This window comes from Thermothelomyces heterothallicus, assembly GCF_042370625.1.
Source record: "Thermothelomyces heterothallicus CBS 202.75 unplaced genomic scaffold P884_scaffold_26, whole genome shotgun sequence".
Taxonomy (NCBI): domain Eukaryota; kingdom Fungi; phylum Ascomycota; class Sordariomycetes; order Sordariales; family Chaetomiaceae; genus Thermothelomyces; species Thermothelomyces heterothallicus.
In genome coordinates, this window is record NW_027192587.1 from 126776 (window position 1) to 139205 (window position 12430).

Here is a 12430-nt window from a genome sequence, read left to right on the forward strand (position 1 = left end):
CCGATAATCGGGTTGGCACCTGGTCCCCTGTTGGATACCGTCGAGCCAGTCTTATTGGTCGGTGCCTTCGCTTCCCGCCCGTCATCACGAAGGCCTGGAACCGCGCATGATATCGTCGAAGATATGCCTCCTTGACTCACCGCGGGCGCGTGCTCAGTCTACCGCTGGGATTGGACCAAGTAGGCGGTGTTGAAACACACCGACGGCATTGCGCCATATTTGCCTCGCACCCATGTCGAGTGCGCATGTATGTACACTACGTCCGTAATCCGTACACTAGGTACCTACCTGATGTACTGGGTTTCATGGAAGCATATGTAACATAACTACTCCGTAGTACAGTACGTACAGTGCATGTGACGGCGATCATTAATAGCCGCAACATCAACGTCAACTCCAGGGGACATCTCGGTACACGGATACACTAGTTATTGTCGGTTCCACCAGGCAACAATTTGGGCAATTTGGCAAGCCGCTCCTTGTCGTGCCACTACTAGTGTAGTGTAACTACTTGGAAGCTGTGCAGAGTAGCATGCATGTGCACAAAGGAGTTGTTGCCCAAGGGTGGCATGACAGCTGGCCCGTACCGAGGTGCAGCCATGCCCACCGCCTCAAGATGCCCATGCCAGCATTACTGTAGTAGTATGTAGCATCACAAGATGGCCCTGTATCCACCAACACCGTCAAACATGCCGCGCAAGTCGTCCAGCCCTATCGGAAGCCGGCCGTGTGACTCGGGATCATCCCGTCCAGGCCGAGCCGAGGAAGTCCGAAGTTGAAAAGCCATTTTCCTCCACGGCATTTTTTGTGCCTACCACAGTCCCGAAACTGCATGTGCCACATATTACCATAGCAATACCATAGCAAGTTCAAGAAACATCAGACCATCAGGACCGCTCGGCCATCGGGTTTAGATACCCCGGACCTTCGGCTTGCAAAAACAGAGAAGATGTCCCGAGCACATGCAGGCACCGTCGCGACGCGTCCTTGGGCGTGCATGACTGCGTTTGTATCAGTTACCTACCTGTATGTACGGATTACCTTGCATAGTGACCCTGGTAGTTGTATGCAAGGCAAAGCCGGGCCGAGACAACGAGCAGGGATCCAAAGGGTAATCCGGAAATACGAACATTACACCGCATAACCTACTCCGTACTCCGTACCAGATAACACCTTCTGCAGCCACACTGAAATCCAACGTGCCCTTGTTCCCAACCACCTCGCTGAATCGTTCCATTGTCGACTGGCTCTGGCCGACAAACATTGTGAACGCGCAAAACGATTGGCCAAATAGCAGGCACGGCTGCTCTTGGCCTTTCGAATCATCTCATGTGACGGAATACTTCGTACCAAGAGGAAACATCTCAACCATTATGTAACGCGGCAACAGAGAGGCACGAATGGGGGTTTTATAAGAGCCCCTCGTCATGTCATGCTATCATTTCCATCGTTCGGTTTTCCGGCTTATTGCTCTTTGGCTTAGCACCCAGTTAGGATTCAATGGTCTGAACCAGAGACCACTTGGTTCTGACTTTCCAAACATGTAGCCTTTTTCTGTGATACGTGAAAGAACAAGGAACTCAGTAGTACATTTCCACTCATGCGGCGAACCATATCCACAAAAACCAGCGCAAATGCTCCTGGACGCAGTTTTTGCTCCACGCGAGCCTCCAACGAATGTCGGGCAATCCAACGAACCATCCATGAAAAAAAAACCAACCAGCCGACCAACCCACCAACGGCCAAACAAAGAGATCCTCACCGTAGCCAAAACAGCAACAACAAACACTATCCATGCCAATGGCGCGTAGTTTATAGGATCCTCGATTTCCGCCCATCCCAATTTCGAGGCGAAGGACTGTTCAAGCGTTCCTCTTCTCCTGCTGCTGCTGCTGCTGCGTTAGCTCCCAAGGCCTGGTCCACGTCCGAATGTGTCCTGCACAGCATGTTAGCGCCCACTTTTGATTCGCCACCAGAGAGATGAGAAGCATATACCGTTCTTGCAACTCGTCAAGATCGCATCCGACGTAAACCCCAGCCAGCATAGCACGTCGTCATCCACTGTTTTGCTCTATTTCGATGCGTATCAGCAATCATGTACCGTTTCATCCTGCGAGCGCGGAATGACGGTATCGGGGGAAAGAAACGTACCAAGACAGGAGGCAGCGTCGCTGTGGTGGCCCTCGGCTCGACAGGGTGCGGCAGCACCTTCTCCCTCTCCCAATCCGCCGGACCGGGCGCCCCCGACGAGAGGTTCGAATCCGACCTCAGCCGGCCGCTACCGCTCGTCCCCGCTGTAGCAGACGTTTCAGCACGGTGGAGCGGGATGGCACCCGGGCGGGACGAGATCGAGCCACGCTGTCTGACTGATGCCTGTGACGTTCAAACATTGCCTCCGTTAGAACCAACCACATCATTCGACGACCACTGAAACAAGAAGCGAAAAAAAGGGGGGTGGGGACAAAAACGTACCGCTCTCGGCCGATGCAGCATGCCCACGCTGAAATCCCAAAGACAGATTCGCCTGTCCTCCCCGACGCTGCCGAACCTGTAGTTCCGCTCATCGCACCGCCAGGGGTCGAACGCGACCGACGTCACCCACGAGTGGTGGCCCTGACACCGGGCAATGAGGGCCGGGCTCTCGGACGGGCACCAGATGGAAATGACGTCGTCCTGGCCGCCGGTCACGACGTATTTGCCGTCGGGGGACCAGCAGACGCACGTCAAGCCGCCATAGTAGGAGTAGTGGAGGTCAAGGAGCCTTATGGAGATCGTGTCAGTTGACGGCGAATGGATATGGGGGATATGAGGGGTAAAAGGGGCAAGGAAAAGTGACGAACGTTTCCTTGAGGTAATCGATGATCCGGAGGGTGCCGTCCTCGGAGACGACGGCGAGGTGCTGGTTGTCTGGGGAGAAGGCAAAGGCGTTGATCCGTTGGTTGGACAGTTTCCATACGGCGACGGGGTTGGATTTCTGGTTCTTGGAATGAACCGATTTGTGGACATAGATCCGGGACGTGTAGTTCACCCGGCTAGTCCCGCTGGCGTCTCCGCCGCTAGGGCGGGAGCTTCCCTCGTCCTCTGGGGTGAAGATGCTGTCTTCCTTCTCCTTGTCGTAGACCACCAACGTCCCATCCATGTGCGAGGCAAGGAAGAGATTCTCGGATCCGGGTATCCATTCGATCTGAGATACGGGCGTACCGTTGATGAGGCCCTGTTGTGGTCAACCTTTGGCTCCGACAGCCGAGGCCTCGAGGCTTACATTCTTGTTGAGCCTGGTGTACCGCTGCGTGATGGGCTCCCACCAGATGATCTCACCGGTCGAGAAGCCCATGATGACATCGATGTGCGTCGCGCTCTTGGTCACCTTGTTTACATCGTGGCAAAGGCAATGGGCCTTAGTAAACAGTATCTTGGTCAAGTACTCGGCCTGCGAACGGTCAGCGAAAGGCTCTCTTCTCGTCCGGTTGTCCGCTAAGCGTTACCTTTGTTGGGGAGGATAAGTCTAGCCACTGGAAAGCGCGGTTGATGTTGGCAAACGCGAACAGGCCGTCTCTGGCCCGTTCTTGCAGCCGCTTGGGCAAGGCCTCGTGGTTGATCACTCTCGAGATGAAGGACGAATTGCTCTTGGTCATATTGTTCTTGGGTTTGCGCCGCTTGCTAGCATCCTTCTGCGCAGCAGGCGCAAGGAGACTGTTTCCCTCTCCAAAGGCCGGCGTGTTCGTGTTGGCCCTGTACAGCGGGTTATCGACGGAGCTCATGCGCCCCGCATCGCTACTGCTCTCGCGCAGGTCCGTCGACGAGTATCCTTCATCCTGGTTCTCCTGTGACCCTCCCGGCGCGCCATCGGATCGCGAGGAAGTACGGTAGACGGCGGGCGATAGCGGGTTGACGTCGAGGTTGAGCAGCGTAAGTCGGGTGCCGGCGGTCGCGGGTTGGGGTGCTGTCGAGAGAGGATTCGGGTTGGTCAAGGGTGTCTCGGAAGGGTGTGGTGGAGGGGTCGCGAGATGAAGGTCTTCCTTCAAGACATACAACCCTGGCGGCGGCGGGTTAACTAACACCGATCTGTGACTGCAGTTGCCACGGGAGAGAGCGTACCCTCGCCCACCAGAAACTGGTATTCAGGACCAGAGGGGTTGGTAAGGACATTGTTCGTCTCGATCATTGGCAGAGGCGTGCCCGCTGGAAGGCCGTTGTGCCCCGTTCCTGTCGAGTATCTGGGCGGGGGTGGAAGGACGCTGTGAAGAGGCCGTTAGCCACTGCTGCGTCGCCCATTGCGATATATCGCCCATGCTGAGGTGCTCCCATTCCATCCGTCACGGCTTCCTTACAACATGGTGGCTACTGCTGCGTGGGGGCCCTGTAGCTCTCTGGCTTGCTAGGGTGTAGTGGATCGCAGTGCGCTGAGGCCGGAGAGCGCGCCAAGACCGGCTGCTGCCCAGTGAGGTGGTCGGGTGCGAGGGGAGGCTGTGGAGACGGAGCAGATAAGCCTGTGTTCCGCTAGGGCGCCGACATTCGCCGATAAATACGGATACGCAGGTCGCGATTGTAAGGTTGCGATGCTTGCCAGTTCCCTCACAGTCCCAATACTGCGTAAGGCTCTCCTCGTTTTTTTCATTTAGCGGGCGCGTGGTAGTACCAAAAGGCCAAGAGAGCCGAGACAGGGTAGCATTCTGCTTAACCCGGGATCGACGGGAGAACGGGAACGCTGTGGGGTACTCCGTAGTGAAGAGGTCCGCCTGGTTCCAGCAATCCAGATCGGAAGCTCCCGGACTACGGATTACCTTTCCCGGCACGCATCTTGGCCGTATCTATAACGGATTCATCACGTACGACCGACGGGCTGATGCAACTTCAGGTCGTAGAAAGTTCTATCATTTTTTCGATGATGCAGAGAGATTGTTCATCGGGTTGGTTTACGACGCGCTTCGACAGTCTGCCTCCCCTCATGAAGAAGAACACAGGGTGGCAGATGGTCGCTAACTAAACTGAGCCTACAACTAACTAAGCGCGCGAATCCCCAATCGGATTGGCGGCTACAAGCAAAGGCCTCGGAATCAGTTAACTGAGCGCACGGCTGATGGTATGAGGTCGACGATATAGACAAAGGCATTGATCCCGGCTTCTTAAAGAAGAAGGCCCTCGGTCTACATGACCTGTATTGTTTATTTGTCCCTTACACTGTTAAACATGATGATGATGCATGCATGCATGTATTCCGTACCTTGGCCTGGTCTTAACCTGATGCGCGGGGTGGGCTTGGGGGTTCCAGCGAGGACGTCAAGCTGCGGGGCTTGATGAGCTACCTAACAATGTCCGAAAATGGACGCCAGCTGGCGACTGAACGCCATCAAGAGAACCCGCCATGGCCTGATGCCACACACGCTTCTCGTTTCGCCATTGACGATCCATCACCACAGATTCGGTTCCCCCCCCCCCCCCCCCCTCCCCCTTCTTTCTGCTACCTCTTGCCAGACTCAAATTTCCCGGACCATGGCATTGTCTTGAGAAAAAAACAGAAGCTCCGATCAGCCAACAAACAAAAATGACCACCGGTACGAAGAACCCTCGCGGCTCGCTCTTTTCTCTCTTCTCTGCCAGTACCAGTCCGGGCTGACCGAACGCAGCGGTTCGGATCTGTGTTTGCGGCGACGAAGGCACGGGAAAGTCGAGCCTGATCGCCTCGCTGGTCAAGGACGTCTTTGTCGCCAACAAGATCCAATCCGTTCTGCCCCAGGTCACCATCCCCCCAACCAGCGGCAGTCCCGAAAATGTCACCACCACCATCGTCGACACCTCCGCCCGCCCCCAAGATCGCACGACTCTGCGCAAGGAGATTCGGAAATGCAACGTCATCCTGCTGGTCTACTCGGACCACTACAGCTACGAGCGCGTCGCCCTCTTCTGGATGCCCTACTTCCGCTCACTCGGGGTTAACGTCCCGGTGGTGCTATGCGCCAACAAGTCGGACCTCGCAGGCTCGGGCAACACACCGCAGGTGGTCGAGGAGGAGATGTTGCCGGTCATGGCCGAGTTCAGGGAAATCGACTCGTGCATTCGCACGAGCGCCAAGGAGCAGCACAACGTCATCGAAGTTTTCTACCTCTGCCAGAAAGCCGTCACACACCCGATCGCGCCGCTCTACGATCACAAGGAGGGCCAGCTGAAGCCCGCGTGCACGGCCGCGCTGAAGAGGATCTTCTACCTGTGCGATAAGGACCAGGATGGCTATCTGAACGACCAGGAAATGCACGAGTTCCAGGTCAAGTCGTTCGACAAGCCCCTGTCGCCCGGCGAGCTGGAGAATATCAAGGCGACCGTGAGCAAGGCGGTGCCAACCTCCAGCACCGAGAAGGGGCTTGACCTGAACGGCTTTCTGCAGCTGAACAAGCTGTACGCGGAAAAGGGGCGCCACGAAACGATATGGATCATCCTCAGGAAGCATCACTACACGGATAGCCTCAGCCTGGAGGACAGCTTCCTCCATCCGCGGTTCGAGGTGCCGGACTACGCCTCGGCAGAGCTCAGCCCCGCAGGGTATCGCTTTTTCATGGATTTGTTCCTGACGTTCGACAAGGACAGCGACGGCGGACTGAACGACCAGGAACTCGCGGCTCTGTTTGCTCCTACCCCCGGTTTACCGCCGTCGTGGGTCGAGTCATCGTTCCCTTCCTCCACCGTCCGGAACGAGGCAGGCCACATCACTCTGCAAGGCTGGCTTGCCCAGTGGAGCATGACCACCTTCCTCGAGCCCAAGACGACGCTGGAATACCTGGCCTACCTCGGCTTCGAGGGGCCAGACGCGTGGGACTCGACGACCGCCGCCCTCAAGGTCACCAAGCCGCGAAAGCGGAGGCGCAGGCCGGGCCGCGTCGAGCGCAACGTGGTGCTCTGCTACATCCTCGGGTCTGCCGGGTCCGGCAAATCGTCGCTCCTCGACGCCTTCCTTAACCGGCCCTTCGATACCCTCTATCATCCGACCATCAAACCGCGCCGCGCCGTCAACAGCGTCGAGCTGCACGGGGGCAAGCAGTGCTACCTCATCCTCGAGGAGCTCGGTGAGCTCGAACCCGCCATACTCGAGAACCAAGCCAAGCTCGACGCCTGCGATCTCATCTGCTACGCGTACGACTCGTCAGAGCCCGACTCTTTCTCGCACATTGTCGAGCTGCGCAAGCGCTACCCGCAGCTGGACGACCTGCCAGCCATCTACACCGCCCTCAAGGCCGACCGCGACAAGACGACGCAGCGCAGCGAGCTGCAGCCCGACGCCTACACGGCCGCGCTCAACATGGCCGCCCCCTTGCACGTCAGCGTTACCTGGAACAGCATCAGCGAGCTGTTTGTCGCGCTCGCCGAGGCGGCCACGAACCCCAGCACGGCGTTCCCCAGGTCGGAAGAGCCTCCTGATCGGACCAGCCTGTACATGGCCCTTGCGGCTACTTCGTGCGCCGCCTTGGCGGCCTTCATGATATGGCGGCGGTCGACGAGTTCTTCAGTGTAGGTCATGGGTCGCTGCGCGAGAGGAACGCTGCGCTACGGGAGCGTACTTGCTCTTGCGAGCGACAGAACGGTGCATTCAGTGGAGTTCTCCCACGGTTGATGGTTTCTTCTTCTTCTTCTTGGATGTTTATGTATAGGACGAGGTGTTGTTGGAGGGTCGCATTTGCCGCTTGATCTCTCTTCTCCATAGATCTTGAGTTCGCGGCCGTGCTTTCGAGAGGGATATGATACCCCCCCCCCCCACCAAAAATTCGCTCCCCTTTCACCTGTTGTAAGCTTAACATTTTTAGTGTCTAATTGTACTTATAATACCCGCTGCTTAACATTATTACCTTTCTGTCTTTTCGTGGCTCTCAGGCATACGCTGAATCACACCGAGGAAATGGGACCTAGGAAAACGGACGGCGAGGTCTTGCTTCACTGGCTTGCGCTAAGCTCTTCGTCGCCCAGAAGTAACGCTAACTCGCTCAGCACGTTACGCCGGCGGTGATGGCTCCCAGGGTAAGCAGTGTCGCCGCTGCCGAATTCAAGCGGCAGTTATGGGCCATTTCACCTTCATGAGCCCAGGTATGAAGTCAAACATGGTCCCCCAACGTCCACTTCCATCGGAGGCGTAAAAGAGGCGGAAAAGTATGAACTTGCGATGAGCTAAGCCACCGCAAGCCCCCCCAGGGGCGGAAAGCCTACACCCTATAGAAACAAAACGCCACGTAGAATCTGGCTGCCTCCATCTCCTCCTCGCTGACGAGCAGCTTGCCCGTAATCCGGTCCCGGACACCCATGCGCTCGCTCAGGGCGCCCAGCTCGCGGTCATCCTTCTCCGACTCCCACACCTCGCCAAACGGCTTGTGGTACTGCAGCTCTAGGTTGTAGTCCTCGGCCAGCGCACGGAAGGCCTCCCAGGGGACCACGTACTCGGGCACTTCCTCGACGGCCTCGTCCAAGAAGAAATTGTACTTCCATCCGAAGGGCGGCCGGAACACACCGTCGGCCGGGGTCGGGCCCGGGAAGCGCACGCGGTAGATGCTGTTGCCCCACGAGGCTGTCTCCTCGGCCTCGCCTTCTTCCTTCTCGTCTTCTACTGCCTCGCCCTCCTCGAGTTCCTTTTCGGCTTTTGGCGGAGGCCCGTCTGGTGCGGTGATGGTGGAGGAGGAGGAGGAGGGCTGTTCGCCCGATGAAGACTTCCTGGCCGCGGCCGCGGCAGCTCGGGCTTTCCTCTCCTCCATGCGCTTGTTGAATTCGACGACCTTGCTGCTGATTACATCGGAGTTGGGGATGCATCCGATGAAACGGCCACCTTTGCGCAGGGCCCCGGACACGTTCTTGAGCATCTGCCTAGCCTTCTCCTCGGACTCGAAGGCGTAGTGCATGCAGAACATCAAGCTGACCACGTCGAACCCGCGGTTGCTGCTGACGCTGGAGGGCGAAAACCCAACCTGCCGCACAATGTCGACATCGCCGATGCTCTCGGTGTAGCAGTCCTTGACGTGAAAGCGAGCGTCGAAAAGGCGCGGCGCGCGCCGGTGGTAGTAGCCGCCCCTGCCGCCTCGTCCGCCGCCCCCTCCACGGTTCGCCATATTCCGGTACCGCTCCCGTGCTTGGTCGATTGACACTTCGGCCGGGTCCAGGCCGACGTACAACTCGACCGTCTGCGGCGCCTGCTGCCATTTGTACAAGTCCCCGCCCTTGCCGCACCCGATATCCAGCACCAGCAACTTGTTCCCCGAGCTGATGCCTCGCTCCATCGCACCCGGCGCGTGGTCCTCGTCGGGCGAAAATTTTTGGATGATGCAGCTCTTGACCCAATTGTTGAACGACCTCAGACCTTTGATCCTGCTGTCCGTCTTACGCCACTCGCGGCCGCGTTCCGGGACGGAGTTGTAATGGGCCTTCACCACATCGTTAATGGTCGACCGTTGCTTCAGCTCCTCGGCCGCGGCCTGCTCCTGGGCGAGGCGCTCGCGCTCGAGGGCGCGCTGCCGGATCTGCTCCCGCTCGGCCTCGGTGATGCGGGCGCGCTGGCCGGGCCGCTTGAGCTTGCGCGGAGCCTCCCCTGACGCGCTCGCGCTTCCGCTTCTGTTGGGAGATTGGGATCGTTTCCGCTTCTTGGCGGGAGCTAGCTTCTTCGCGTCAAAGGGCTGTGGCAGTTCATCGTTGTCGTTGTCGTTGTCGGCCATGGCGATCGGCGATCGGCGAGATCCTCGAACGGCGGCTGCGACCGCGTTGCTGTGCGTTTCTGTTCCGTGGGGTCCAATGAATTGTTTTCTGTTTCGAAACTGGTATCGAATATCGTCAACCAAGAAGGATTATTTGGGATTTGAAAAATCGGTTTTCCTTTTGCAGCGCTTTGTTTGAATCCCAGCAAGAGTTGGGGGGCACTCGGAAACGGAAGGCGAGACTAGTGGGTCTCGATCGTAAGTGGTACAGAGGGACGTTCTGCGGGTCCGCCCCAGTTTGATGTTGCAAATCCAAAAAGCCCGGCAGCTTTCCGCCCGTGGCATTGCAGTGACGCGAGCTCTTGCAGCCTTGCGGATCAAGCGCTCGAGCCAACCAACCTTCTGGAGCTTCCCGCTTCCTGCCTGCGACTTGCACTTGCATCCCAACTATCAGACCGGACAGGCCCTCTCAGCTCCGCGAACCGACCGGGCCCAAAGTAACCTCATCTCCAGCAATACTTTTTCTAGTCAGTCCCTGCCGACAAAGAGAATAACAGAGGTTTTTGGAATCGAGAATCGCCCCTCCGTCGGAGACGCCTTCCCCGTCCGGCAAACACAGTCCCACGTCCCACATCCCACTTTCCGCCTCCCACAACCGCACAACTTTCGGAACACCATGGGTTCAGATCCGCAATACGCCAAATGGCCTCTGCTGCCACTGGCTCAGGATGTCTTTACCATCACCAACCCATATGCCACCAAGGCGGCACAACAGGCGGCCGCCCAGCACCTCCAGGATGCCATTTCGGAGCACAAGATGGCACCCTTTTACCGCTACCTGGCACATCCGATAGACGGCATCCTCAATGCGGTAGGCGAGAGCGGTGCGAGCGCCCCGGGCAAGCCGACTAGCAGAAAAAGCAGCCTCGTGGGGATGATCGCGACCAGGAACCCAGCCGCCAGCATAAACCTGCCGTGGGACGAGGCCCTGTACCAGTCGCTGAAGGCCGAGAATGACAAGGAGCTGGAGCAGCTTCAGAAAGAGGAGGACGAGGCCGTCGAGCAAGCCGGCGAGACCGAGATCCAGGCTGCGCGGGGTAAGAGGGCCGAGTTCTGGGCCAAGGTCGGCGACAAGGTGTGTGCGGCAAAGACCGACGAGGCACCCATCTTGAAATCCGTCGCTGACTTGCTCTGGACAGGAAAAAGCCATTGCAGCATACGAAGACGTCCTCGAGAAGACGGGTATCCTCGGTACCAAGATCGACCTGGTCCTCGCTATCATCCGCATGGGTCTCTTCTACGGCGACAAGCACCTCGTCAAGAAGCAGGTTGAGCGGGCCAAGACTCTAGTCGAGAGCGGCGGCGACTGGGACCGCCGCAACCGGCTCAAGGCCTACGAGGGCCTGCACCTGCTGACCGTCCGCAGCTACAATCTCGCAGCCCCGCTGCTCCTCGACAGCCTGTCCACCTTCACCTCGTACGAGCTCTGCACTTACAGCAACCTCGTCGTCTATGCGGTACTTGCGGGGTCCGTCTCGCTGAAGCGCGTCGACTTCAAGTCCAAGGTGGTTGACGCGCCGGAAATCAAGGCCATCCTCGGCGACGGCGAGGACAAGCTCCTCGCCCTCTCGGGCGCAATCTCCGCCGGGCCGGGCGCCGACGCCGAGATGCAAGACGCTGGCACGGCGCCGTCAGCCGGCCGAGTCACGGCCGTCAATCTGACCACCTTGGGCAGCAGCATCGACCAGCCCGAGGCGGAGATGGCGGTGGACTTCAGCCCGCTCGCGCAGCTGGTCAGCAGCCTGTACAACGGCCGGTACAAGCTCTTCTTCCAGGCGCTGGCGCTCGTCGAGGAGCAGTTCCTCACGCAGGACCGCTACCTGCACGAGCACAAGGGTTGGTTCATCCGCGAGATGCGCCTGCGCGCCTACCAGCAGCTGCTGCAGAGCTACCGCGTCGTGGGGCTCGACAGCATGGCCAACGACTTTGGCGTGACGGTGGACTTTTTGGACCGGTTAGTCCTCTCTCTCTCTCTCTCTCTCTCTCTCTCTCTCTCTCTCTCTCTCCCCTTTTCCCCTCTCTCCTCCTTCCCGTGGCTTCTTCAACCCTAGCAAAGGCGCATTGCTAACGCGGTTCCAACCTGTAGCGATCTCGCCAAGTTCATCGCCGCCGGCCGCATCCCCTGCACCATTGACCGGGTCGCAGGAAACGGTGTCATTGAGACCAACCGACCCGACGACAAGAACAAGCAGTACCAGGAGGTGGTGCGCCAGGGCGACCAGCTGATTACCAAACTGCAAAAGTACGGCCAAGCTGTCCGGTTGCGGGGAAGCGAGAGGGCGTAGGAGTGTAGCGCGAGGGGAGAGAGACCCGGAAAGGATGTTGGGGATTTACAGGGCGGAGTATCAGGGGGCAGTGCTCCCTTCGACATCTGTCGATCGTAGACGAGCATAATGGCTTAAACGGTGAAGGGACCATCTGGTCGCCAATTCTGACGAGCAAAGAATGTTCCGACCAAGTGTTCAATTGTTGAGTGTGAGCAAAAACGAACTTGCCCTCCGTCTTGGCCGTTCTCTGAACACTCTCCTCCGTTCCAGGAGACTGAATTCAAACGCGTGCGGTTGCTGCGCGGCCGCCAAATACTCCGTACTTGTCTATATTACTAAACACACGCAGCATAGACAGTACATGCACCCCGTCCAGCGCGGGCCATCAGGGCAAATTGAGCCGAATACTGTCTCTTGATCTCCATGTATGGTTTCTTCATTTCA

The 12430-nt window shown here is 58.1% G+C and overlaps 4 protein-coding genes across 4 annotated transcripts; 2 read left to right on the forward strand and 2 right to left on the reverse strand.

Moving 5' to 3' along the window:
• Window positions 1-2086: 2086 nt before the first annotated feature.
• Window positions 2087-4336, reverse strand: P884DRAFT_280039 (WD40-repeat-containing domain protein; the record flags this gene model as incomplete). Its single annotated transcript, XM_069443388.1, has 8 exons — window positions 2087-2110; window positions 2152-2373; window positions 2473-2761; window positions 2841-3214; window positions 3263-3430; window positions 3486-4036; window positions 4099-4238; window positions 4332-4336. The coding sequence occupies 8 exons, from the start codon at window positions 4334-4336 to the stop codon at window positions 2087-2089; spliced, it is 1773 nt and encodes a 590-aa protein (XP_069294683.1).
• Window positions 4337-4894: 558 nt separating this feature from the next.
• P884DRAFT_287206 (EF hand associated-domain-containing protein) lies at window positions 4895-7820 on the forward strand. The gene is made up of 2 exons (XM_069443866.1): window positions 4895-5158; window positions 5628-7820. The coding sequence occupies exons 1-2, from the start codon at window positions 5152-5154 to the stop codon at window positions 7502-7504; spliced, it is 1884 nt and encodes a 627-aa protein (XP_069294684.1). The 5' UTR covers window positions 4895-5151; the 3' UTR covers window positions 7505-7820.
• On the reverse strand, window positions 7821-9863 carry P884DRAFT_263515 (mRNA capping enzyme-domain-containing protein). The gene has a single exon (XM_069441765.1). It carries the CDS (start codon window positions 9678-9680, stop codon window positions 8187-8189), a length of 1494 nt encoding a protein of 497 aa, XP_069294685.1. The 5' UTR covers window positions 9681-9863; the 3' UTR covers window positions 7821-8186.
• A 472-nt stretch (window positions 9864-10335) lies between these two features.
• On the forward strand, window positions 10336-12216 carry P884DRAFT_230013 (26S proteasome subunit RPN7-domain-containing protein; the record flags this gene model as incomplete). The annotated part of the gene is made up of 3 exons (XM_069439771.1): window positions 10336-10794; window positions 10859-11673; window positions 11806-12216. 3 exons carry the CDS (start codon window positions 10336-10338, stop codon window positions 12002-12004), a joined length of 1473 nt encoding a protein of 490 aa, XP_069294686.1. The 3' UTR covers window positions 12005-12216.
• Between the last annotated feature and the right edge of the window lie 214 nt (window positions 12217-12430).